Source organism: Schistocerca serialis, chromosome 7, assembly GCF_023864345.2.
Source record: "Schistocerca serialis cubense isolate TAMUIC-IGC-003099 chromosome 7, iqSchSeri2.2, whole genome shotgun sequence".
NCBI lineage: Eukaryota > Metazoa > Arthropoda > Insecta > Orthoptera > Acrididae > Schistocerca > Schistocerca serialis.
Window position 1 is genome coordinate 458,824,725 of NC_064644.1, and position 12,135 is coordinate 458,836,859.

Sequence of the window (12,135 nt, forward strand, 5' to 3'; positions counted from 1 at the left end):
GAGATCCTAATGGGACACTAATCCGGGATCTTTTGCCAATGGAGAGATTTTCTTGACACTTTTTCAGTTACAGTCCACATGGTCCTGTGGATACATCTTATGTTTCTATAATGCAGTAGTTTCCTTAGCCTTCTGCATCCTCATGCCGTTGATCATTGCTGATTCTTTCGTCTTTGAGCGGCAGTTTCTTATCTCGAGGGCAGGAGAGTGCCCCAAAGCTCCGTCCGTTCTTCCGCTTTCTCTGACAAGGCCGTTCGTAGAACGATGGCGACTTCTTATGCCCAAAGTTCTCGGTCGCCATTTCTGATGATCTTGATTGAGAATGAAAGTAGTGGCTAGGTTCAGACGCGGGGTTCAGGACGTTTTGATTTCTTGTTGGAGAAACTACACCTAGACAACCGGTTGGCTTAGGGCCACCCACAGTTGGCGAGGATGTGAATTCAAAAAGCTGCACTTAGCGGTCGTTAAATGAAGATATTCTAGCTCGCTGACATTGCGGAGCCCCCTTTACGTCGTCCACACCATGTTTTACACGACGCATCGGCTTGAGGAAGACAAACCTCTCCATTCGATGGTTGTCGCTTCAGTTTAATATGTCAAAACAGTCTTCGATTAATTACAGTTGAGACTATTTACGCTTCTTAAGGGAAATTTTGGCAAATGCCTCTGCCGTCTTATAGTAGATGAAACATACCACATTGATATTACTATTCCAGAGTACGGCAGCAATCTTATTAGCGGGTGATGGAATGTAACGCAGTGCACTACAGAAAGCAAAACTGGTTACACTATCTTTGTGAAATACGAATAAGAGCAGAGTTAGAAGAAAGAAATTTTTCATTGCCTTCAGCGTCTGCAATGCACAGGATGTGCATATATTACAATATGCCATCACGTCGAGTAATCAGTTTTGAAAATGACTACTCAGTGGGGACCAAGAGACTAACAATAATATTTAAAAACAATATTTAGAAAAGTGGCCGAAAAAAGTAACTGGAGGCAACAGTGACTCTGTGCTCTCTGAAGGCTTCCATTAAATCACACTGATGTTCCATTAAGTATAGCAAGTCGGCGAGTGCATCAAGGACCACAGCTATCGCCACCACACTGCAACAGATGTCTAAACTACATCGAAATATATACCAGGTGTTTACAAATTAGTTATACAAAAGTAACCTTTACTTGTGACAAAGGTAAATAACGTGGAGAAATCTTTGATGCAGCACTGAACGTAGCATGTCTTCATGATTTATTTAGAAATGTTCAATATGACTGCCTTGTGTATCACAAAAATGTCCCAACTGCAATCAATTTCCCGCCAAATCCGATGAAGCAACTCTTAAAGCTTGTTACAGTTCCAACTTGTAGTGTCTGAATGACAGGCGTTTCTATAATACCATTCACACTGTAACATTAGGCATATTCAATTATGAGCTGTCAAGTCTCATTAATTTATCTGGTCTACGAACATAAGACTGTCGAACATCTTCAACCGCTACATCAGAGACTGCTGGGCGATCGTGACCCGGCGTCCTAAGTGACATACAGCCAATTTCGGTGAAACAGTTGTCTTTGAAGTGGTGAGCTTCCTATATTTAGTGCTGATCTTTCTCTGAACTGTATTAGCGGATTTGGATTCATGCAGGCATGGATAACACTGCACAAACCCTGCGCCATAATAACACTCCATGACGACTGTTGGAATAACACATTTGCGCATGCCATCGAGCGGGAATATCGGGAACTAACACTGTTACGCGCGAATAAAACTTGAAGATACACTGCATTCTGTGCTGTATCAAACATTTTGTATAACTAATTTATAAACACCCTGTATAATGAGTCACATTATAAAGCATGTCTCTACCATCTCTTAGGTTTTCTAATGATTTTTTGGTACAACTGAATAGAGTTACGCACCCTGTCGATGATTTCTACTGTCCAAATGCCAGATGGTCTCTCGCCCCACGTTAACACCGACATAAATTTCCAGTCTTTGAAACCTTCGTTGGACGTATCCAGTTTCCTTGGGCTCAGCAACTCCACTCTCGTTCCTGTAAAATACACAAAGACAAACCTGTATATTCCATCCTTCCAACACTTCAAGATCTATCTGATGACGTCGAAACGCAATGATTAAATTCACAGATTCTTTGAGTAAATGTGTTGAAGAGACAACTGGACGTCGGAGGGAAACACAGAAAGAGCGATGGCTGCAAGGTCGTACTTGGCATCTGACAACGTGATACAGCTAAAAATCAAGAAGAGCTTCAGAAAGCTGGACGAAAACATGCTCATTTCGACCACAGAGTCAAAAGAACCGACAAAAACGAGTGGTTTGAACGGAAAGGGAGAGAGGCACAAAATGTTGCCTCTCGAAATGACATCAGGACATTACACAGTATCGTTAGAAATCTTACTGGAGCTCACAGCTTTTGAAGCAATGTCATAAAGCACAGAAACGGCAATCTTCTGATTACAAAAGATAAACAAGCTGCCCATTGGTTTAAAACTTCAAAAAACCTTAAATCAGCCCACCTCACGTATTGCTAACAAATTAGAAAATGAGCCAGAAAAGTAAGAGCTAATGTCAAAAACAGATGATATCACAGAAGCAGAGATGTGAGCAACAATAACGACATTTGAAACTACTAAAGCAGCTAATCTGAATTAAATCTGTCCCGAAAATCTGAAATATGGAGCTCCCGCGCATAATTCACCATCTTACCAATCAGTGCAATATCTGTTAGAAAATATCTGTTAGCATTGTGATTGCTTTCTCTGTAAAGAATACAAGAAGCAGCAGATTGTCGACTACAGAAGAATAGGGTGGCCTTCGAGCTAGGAGATCCTGCTCCGAACAAATATTTGTTCTGTGAAATGTAACAGAAGATTACTTGGAATTCAAATGTCCATTGTATCTAAACATTCTGAATTTTAAAAGGCATTTGGCAGTATTCACCGAAAATCATTCAGGAATATTGTAAACCCATATTGAATACATAACTATCACAATGGTGTTTTCAGAAACCTGTATGTACACACATCAAAAAAAGTTTTTCATCACCTCGGTTCCGAGAATTCCGGAACCTGTAGAGAAAATTGGAATAGAGATAATCATGTCCACCCTTTTTATTGCTCAGGAAAAGCATAAATTACATGTGGAACCACCGTACAGCGAGACCTCCAGAGATGGTGGTCCAGATTGTTGGACGCACCAGTACCTCTAATACCCAGTAGCACGTCCTCTTACACTGATGCATGCCGGTATTCGTCTTTGTATACTGTCCACAAGTTCATCAAGGCACTGTTGGTGCAGATTGTCCCACTCCTCAACGGTGAAACGACGCAGATCCCTCAGAATCGTTGGTGGATCACGTCGTCCATAAACAGACCTTTCCAATCCTATCCCAGGCTTGTTAGATAGGGTTCATGTGTGGAGAACATGCTGGCCACTCTAGTGATGTCGTTATCCAGAAGGACGTCATTCACAAGATGTGCACGATGGGGACGCGAGTTGTCGTCCATGAAGACGAATGCCTCGCCTATACGCTGCCGATATGGTTGCACTATTGGTCGTAGGATGGGATTCACGCATTGTACAGCCGTTACGGCACCTTCCATAACCACCAGCGGCCTACGTCGGCCCCACATAATGCCACCACAAAACAGCAGGGAACCTCCACCTCGCTGCACTCGCTGAACAGTGTGCCTAAGGCGGTCAGCCTGATCGGGTTGCCTCCAAACACGTCTCCGACGATTGTCTGGTTGAAAGCATATGCGACACTCATCGGTGAAGAGAAAATGATGCCAATCCTGAGCGGTCCATTCGGCATGTTGTTGCGCCCATCTGTAGCGCGCTGCATGGTGTCGTGGTGTCGGGGTTGCATAGATGGACCTCGCCATGGACGTCGGGAGTGAAGATGCACATCATGCAGCCTATTTCGCACAGTTTGAGTCGTAAAATTACGTCCTGTGGCTACACGAAAAGCAGGACTCTACATGGAGGCGTTGCTGTCAGGGTTCCTCCGAGCCACAATCCGTAGGTAGCGGTCATCTACTGCAGTAGTAGCTCTTGGGCGGCCTGAGCGAGGCATGTCATCGACAGTTCCTGTCTCTCTGTATCTCCACCATGTCCGAACAATATCGCTTTGGTTCAGTACGAGACGCCTCGACACTTCCCTTGATGAGAGCTCTAGTAACAATGCGGACGCGATGGAACCACGGTGTTGACAGTAGGCATGGTTGAACTACAGACAACACGAGCCGTGTACCCCCTTCATGGTGGAATGACTCGAACTCATCAGTTGTTGGACCATCTCTGTCTAATAGGCACTGCTCATGCATGGCTGTTTACATCTTTGGGCGGATTTAGTGACATCTCTAAACAGTCAAAGGGACTTCGTCTGTAATACAATATCCACAGTCAACGTCTTCTTCAGGAGTTCTGGGAACTGCGGTGATGCAAAACTTTTCTTGATGTGTGTAGATTCGAGTTGCTATATAACAACAGAAGATGAGAACACTCCCCTCTTTACTATTCTGAAATGCATCAGACGACTGTAGAATTTGTACCATTCGTTTTCATTATATCTGTCGTGGAATTCATAAAGAGTTTCGATGGACAACGGTAGCGCGGGCATTCGTTTAAATGAGCAATCTAGACATACGGATCGGGATTTTGCTGGTGATATCGTCCTCTGGCAGATAAACCATTAAATTTACAACCGACAGCTACTAATTTGGATGAATTGACTAGTTCTGTAGTGCTAAAAATAAACAGTGACAAAACAAAAACAATGTCCATAAAAACTACAAATACATCTCTCTAACTTATAGTGCAACAGCAACCACTACGAGAAGTTGAGCGACTTCCATCTCACGGACACCTCATCTGTAACAATAGAGACGTAGATGCCCCATGACTGATGAAGCTTCTACAGCCTTGCCACGTATGCGATCTATATGACAATATGACTTTCTATGTATGTCCACAAAACTTCGGCTGTACTGCTCTGTGACATTTACTCAGTCTTCTAATTAGTTGACTGTGATCCGCCCCGAATTCCTCTCCTGTGCCAACCTTTACATCTCAGAGTAGCACTTGCTGGATGTATTAGAGGCTCTGTCTTCCTCTACAGAGCCTCTTCAGCCCCCTGTAGTACCGTGGAAGTCAGTCGCTGATGTCCTAACACGTCCTACATCCTGTCCCTTCTTGTTAGCGTTTTCCATGTATTCCTTTCCTCGTTGATTGTGCGGATAACCTTCTCATTCCTTGTCTTATCACTCTACCTAACTTTCAACATTCTTCTGTAGCACCACATGTCAAATACCTTGATCTCTTGTTTCTGGTTTCCGTACAGTCCATGTTTCACTACCACACAGTGCTCTGCTCCAAACGTACATTCTCAGAAATTTCTTTTTCAAATTAAGTCCTATGTTTCATTCCAGTGGACTTCTCATGGCTAGGATGTCCTCTTTGCCTGTGCTAGTATGCTTCTCATACCCTCCTTACTCCGCCAGTCTTGTGTTATTTTTCTGCTAGATAGCAGAATTCATTGACTTCATCTGCGTCGTGATCTCCTACTTTGATGTTAAATTTCTCGCTGTTCTCATTTCTACTACTTCTCATTACGTTCGTCTTTCTTCGATTTACTCTCATCCATGTTCTGTACTCATTGAACTATTCATTCCACTTAACAAATCCTGTAATACTTCTTCACTTTCACTGAGGATACCAATGTCATCAGCGAATCTTATCACTGTCATCCTTTCGCCTTGAATTTTAATTCCATTCTTGAACCCTGTTTTTATTTCCGTCATTGCTTCTTCGATGTATAAATAGGTCTTATCCCCTTTCAAATCCGAGCACTTCATTCTTGCTCTTTCATTGTTATTTTTCCCTCCTGGCTCTTGTAAACATTGTATATAACCCGTCCTTCCCTATAGGGTATCCCTATTTTTCTCAGAAAGTTGAATATCTTGCAGCATTTTACAACCGCATTTCTAGGTCTACATATCCCTCATTTTTATTCAGTCTTGGTTCCATTATCAATGGCAAAGTCAGAACTGCCTCTGTGCTGCCTTTACCTTTCATATAGCCAAACTGATCGTCATTTAACAGATCGTTTTATGTTCCATTCTTCTGCATGTATTCTTCTCAGCAACTTGGATACATGTGTTGCCAAGCTGATTGTGCGATAGTTCTTGCACCCGTCGGCTCTTGTAATCTTAGGAACTGTGTAGATCTTTTTTCCGAAAGTCTGACGGTATATCGTCATCTCATATATTTTATACACCATATGCCACTTTTTCCAATGATTGTAGAAATTCCGATGGAATGTTATTTATTCCTTCTTTCTAATTTGATCATAAGTCTTGTACAGCTCTTTCAAATTCGGATTCTATTACTGGATCCCTTACCTTTTCCATTGACTACTGCTTCTTCTTCTACCTCGTCAGCAGCGGTCCCCCCCCCCCCCCCCCCCCCCACCTTCACCCCATAGCGGCCTTCGCTGTTCACCTTCCACCTATTCGCTTTCTCCTCTGCATTTAACTGTGGAATTCCCATTCCACTCTTAATGTTACCACCTCTGCTTTTAATTTAACCGAAGGTTGTTTTCACTTTTCTATGCTGAGTCATACTATCCGACAATAATTTTTTTTCGATTGCTTCACATTTTTCACGTAGTCGTTTCGCCTTAGGGGTTCTGCACTTCCAATTTATTTCAATTCTGTCTTGTATTTCTACATTCACGAATATTGTTATACTTCTCTGTTTAGTCGATCAGCTGAAGTATTTCTTCTGAATCCATAGTTTCTTCGCATTTCCCATCCTGGTACGTATGTTTTTGTTTCCAACTTCTGTGATTGCTCTTTTTAGCGGCGTCCTTTTCTCTTCGCCTGATGTGCCTACTGAGCTATTCATTATCGCAGTATCTATAGCCTCAGATCTTCTAGCGATTCACTTCACTCCTTGGTGCTTCCATTCCCCATTTCTTGGCGCAGTGTTTCTTCCCGTTTTATCTCATAAATCTCAACCTCCTCTTCATCATTATTGAATTGTAATCTGAGTCTGTACCTGCTCCAAAGTACGCCTTACAATTTAGTATCCGATTTCGGTATCTCTGCCCGATCATAATGTAGTGTAACTGAAATCTTTCCCTATCTCCCTTTCTTTTCTAAGTGTACCTCCTCCACTTGTGATTCTTGAACAGTGTATTAGCTGTTACTAGTTGAACTTTATTGGAGAACTCAATTAGACTTACTCTTCTGTCATTCTTACTACCAAGTCCACATTCTCCAGTATCCCTTTCTTCTAATCCACCCATTTACAACAGCATTTCAGTCCCTCGTGACTATTAGATTTTGTCTGCCTTTACGTATCTTTCAGTGTCCTCATATGCTTTCTCTATGTCTTTATCTTCTGCTTGCGACGTCGGCATGTATACGTGAACAATTATTGACCGCTGTCGATTCTAATGAGGACAACCCTATCGCTGTACAATTTGCAGTATCTCACTCTGAGCCCTACGTTCTTATTCATAACGAATCCTTCTCCCATTATAACATTTTCTGCTGCTGCAGGTATTATCCTATACTCATCTCACCAGAACACTGTCATCATTCCAATTCGCTTGACTGACCGCCCACTATATGTAGATTGAGGTTTAGCACTTCTCTTTTCAGATTTTCTTGCTTTCCTACCACATTCTAACTCTTAACATTCCACGCCCCGACTCGTAGAACGTGACCCTTTCGTTCGTTATAGCGTCTTTTTCTTATGGTTACCTCGCCCTTGGCAGTGCCTTCGCAGAGATCGGAGTGGAGAACTAGTCCGGAATCTCTTGTCACTGGAGAGATCACCCTAAAATTTTTTTCAGTTACAGGCCACATTCCTGTGAATACACATTACGTGTCTATAATGCAGTGTTTTCCATTGCCATCTGCATCCCCACGCCGTTCTTCGGCCTCTTCGGGCAGTTTCCCATCCCAAGGGCAGGAGAGTACTGTAATGGTACTTGAATTACGTAACCATAACGGCACCTCACCTCAACCTCTCGATACCAGCAATATTCTACTGTGTTTCTGTAAAATAGTTAACATATTTCTGTGACAACATTCAGATTTGATTTCATTAATGTACTTAATTAAGGTACTTCGATACATCGATATGTTTATATTGCAATGATATTATTCTTATGTGTATTCTTTCTTTTGTCACTATGATCTTTGACGTACTTGTAACTCTGATTTTTGGGCGCGTAAGCGGTTATTAGAGAGTCAAGCTTTGGTCGTCATGTTAAAAAGACGCAAACTGTAGTCAGTTTATGAAATGTGAACTTTAACAGTGAGGAAGATATTTTCAAGTATATTTTATATTGTGAAGTAATGTTTTGGAACGAGTTACGTGATATTGCAACTAAAGTAATAAAAAAGAAGAGTAACTTAAATTCGGAGTGCTGATTACTTTCTTTCATCACCATTGTCCTAACTTGCTAAAGTTTAATCTTCAAGAATGGTTTATGAAACACATCTATAAAACTTTTGAATATCGCAGAATAACTCCTAGGCCTCTTTGCATCCGAGCTTGGAATCATCACTACCTAGATTTTCGACGATTGAGCGATGAGTTCACAACGAGACCAGCGTGGGAAACACGAAAAGATGAGTGCCTAGTTTATCCATCATTTCAAGAAATGACTTCATTAACTGTGCTCTAATGACACTTGCCACATAATATGACTTTGTTGTTGCCCGAAAATCAATATTTAGCAGCGTGAGCAACACTACAATCATAATTAATTTTTGACCTTTGTTGTGGTAGGGTTGTTAGAGTACCCTGAACATTTGTCGCTCGTCCGCCCTCTTTGACGATACTGCTGGCATAAGACAGGTGACTTCTTATGCTGGATTTACATTTAATCCGAATTTAAGCAATGATGGGGTTAGAACCCAGGCCAACGATGTTTTACACTCCTGGAAATGGAAAAAAGAACACATTGACACCGGTGTGTCAGACCCACCATACTTGCTCCGGACGCTGCGAGAGGGCTGTACAAGCAATGATCACACGCACGGCACAGCGGACACACCAGGAACCGCGGTGTTGGCCGTCGAATGGCGCTAGCTGCGCAGCATTTGTGCACCGCCGCCGTCAGTGTCAGCCAGTTTGCCGTGGCATACGGAGCTCCATCGCAGTCTTTAACACTGGTAGCATGCCGCGACAGCGTGGACGTGAACCGTATGTGCAGCTGACGGACTTTGAGCGAGGGCGTATAGTGGGCATGCGGGAGGCCGGGTGGACATACCGCCGAATTGCTCAACACGTGGGGCGTGAGGTCTCCACAGTACATCGATGTTGTCGCCAGTGGTCGGCGGAAGGTGCACGTGCCCGTCGACCTGGGACCGGACCGCAGCGACGCACGGATGCACGCCAAGACCGTAGGATCCTACGCAGTGCCGTAGGGGACCGCACCGCCACTTCCCAGCAAATTAGGGACACTGTTGCTCCTGGGGTATCGGCGAGGACCATTCGCAACCGTCTCCATGAATCTGGGCTACGGTCCCGCACACCGTTAGGCCGTCTTCCGCTCACGCCCCAACATCGTGCGGCCCGCCTCCAGTGGTGTCGCGACAGGCGTGAATGGAGGGACGAATGGAGACGTGTCGTCTTCAGCGATGAGAGTCGCTTCTGCCTTGGTGCCAATGATGGTCGTATGCGTGTTTGGCGCCGTGCAGGTGAGCGCCACAATCAGGACTGCATACGACCGAGGCACACAGGGCCAACACCCGGCATCATGGTGTGGGGAGCGATCTACTACACTGGCCGTACACCACTGGTGATCGTCGAGGGGACACTGAATAGTGCACGGTACATCCAAACCGTCATCGAACCCATCGTTCTACCATTCCTAGACCGGCAAGGGAACTTGCTGTTCCAACAGGACAATGCACGTCCGCATGTATCCCGTGCCACCCAACGTGCTCTAGAAGGTGTAAGTCAACTACCCTGGCCAGCAAGATCTCCGGATCTGTCCCCCATTGAGCATGTTTGGGACTGGATGAAGCGTTGTCTCACGCGGTCTGCACGTCCAGCACGAACGCTGGTCCAACTGAGGCGCCAGGTGGAAATGGCATGGCAAGCCGTTCCACAGGACTACATCCAGCATCTCTACGATCGTTTCCATGGGAGAATAGCAGCCTGCATTGCTGCGAAAGGTGGATATACACTGTACTAGTGCCGACATTGTGCATGCTCTGTTGCCTGTGTCTATGTGCCTGTGGTTCTGTCAGTGTGATCATGTGATGTATCTGACTCCAGGAATGTGTCAATCAAGTTTCCCCTTCCTGGGACAATGAATTCACGGTGTTCTTATTTCAATTTCCAGGAGTGTATTTACTAATCAAATTCGCTACTCCTAGACCATAGATGCATCATACCGATGGTCATATACGCGTGTGCGAACTGGAAAATTAGATCAAAATCTATATACAAACTCAATGTTTTTTTATCTGCATTGCTTATGATGAATTATGAAGGTCAGTTATCACAGCTACATGTCAAATTACGAAGTGCTGAAAAGTAGTGGTCTACACTGCCTGCACAGGTCGTTGCCGAAAAAAGACTTAAACTTCTGGGATTTCTTCTATGCATGAAATATGAAAAAATATCCAAATCAGCACTGTCGTGGAAACCAACGCATGTATCAGAACCATACGATCCAAGCATACTAATATGAACACCGCCTACCTGCGTTAACCACACATATATGGCAGGTTCTGGCACTAGTGTAAATTACATAATACTCTACCAGGGGCATGCGCAAAACAGCGCAGCCTTTGTCGTAATGTGAAAATGGAGCGATTTATCTGATGTACAAAAGGGCATCATCATTGGTTCAAAATGGCTCTGAGCACTATGGGACTCAACTGCTGTGGTTATCAGTCCCCTAGAACTTAGAACTACTTAAACCTAACTAACCTAAGGACATCACACACATCCATGCCCGAGGCAGGATTCGAGCCTGCGACCGTAGCAGTCGCACGGTTCCGGACTGCGCGCCTAGAACCGCGAACCGCGGCCGGCGGGCATGATCATTCTTGAAACGGCCGAGTTTCTAAACTGTTAGCGTGCCGCCGTGATTAAATTATATCGTTCATGCTGACTGCTGTACATCGGCGACGAAGCCTGGACTTGGGACGCCTGTATGGCAACTGGCCGCCCACTGAGTAGCTGCAGGTGGCGTTTTCAGAGGAACCACGTTTCATGCTTCATCAGACAGGTGGCTGTGGGCTTGTACGACGTAGGAAGGAGCATCCTCCTAATTACTAATTACTATGTAAGGTGTCAGGCAAATCCAACACCTTTCATCAAAACCCTGACATGATAAACAAATCCGGCAGCCAGCGCACAGGTGGCGGATACATCATTGACAAGTTGGTTCCGATCCAACAAGTAAGTGAATGGATTGTCAGTCTTGGGTATAATAAGTGTCAAGTCGTGTGATCATAAAGTTTATGAAACGCGTGAGATCGTATGAGCGCATGTTGACGTGAAGTAGGGCGCGTGAATTGCTTTTAAAACAGAAAATAAGGGATTCGGAAAGATTAGCAATGGCAGATCGAGACCTTGAGCGAATTACGGTAGAGAACCAGCATGAAGATGGACAGAGAATAGAGGACAGTACAACAGACGATGCAGTATCGCAAGAAATAGGACAGATAACGCACCATAACGAGGATAATGTACGCCAAGCCCAGAAAACGTAGGTCAGCATACGACAGAGGAGCAGGAAAGTAGAGAGACAGTTGATGAGGATTCTAACTTGCGTCTTGAATACGTAGAACCCATAGTACAAGTAATCAGAGCTCCCTCACCACAGAGTACAAGGAATTTGAGCAGAAACGTGTCACCGCACAGTTCAATGCAATCGGTTGCAAACCAACACTTGGGCGAAAACAAGAGCGTAGGACGTCGGAAGAAAACGCAATAGGACCCACAAATCTGGCAGAATTATTACAACAAATTACGGAAACCATGACAAGGAAAAATAAAGAAATAGCGAACCAAATTCAAATTCAGAATGCAGAAACCACGAGACAAATGCGTGAGATTAAAGAACAAAACAAAAA

General features: G+C 44.1%; 1 protein-coding gene across 2 annotated transcripts in view; it reads right to left on the reverse strand.

Moving 5' to 3' along the window:
- The window catches only part of LOC126412741 (neuroendocrine convertase 1-like), a 492,712-nt gene that overhangs the window by 27,995 nt on the left and 452,582 nt on the right, over positions 1–12,135 (reverse strand). For both annotated transcript variants that reach the window (XM_050082477.1, XM_050082478.1), the window contains exon 12: positions 1,921–2,054. In XM_050082477.1, coding sequence (XP_049938434.1) covers positions 1,921–2,054 — 134 coding nt within the window. The remainder of the gene's footprint in view (positions 1–1,920; positions 2,055–12,135) is intronic.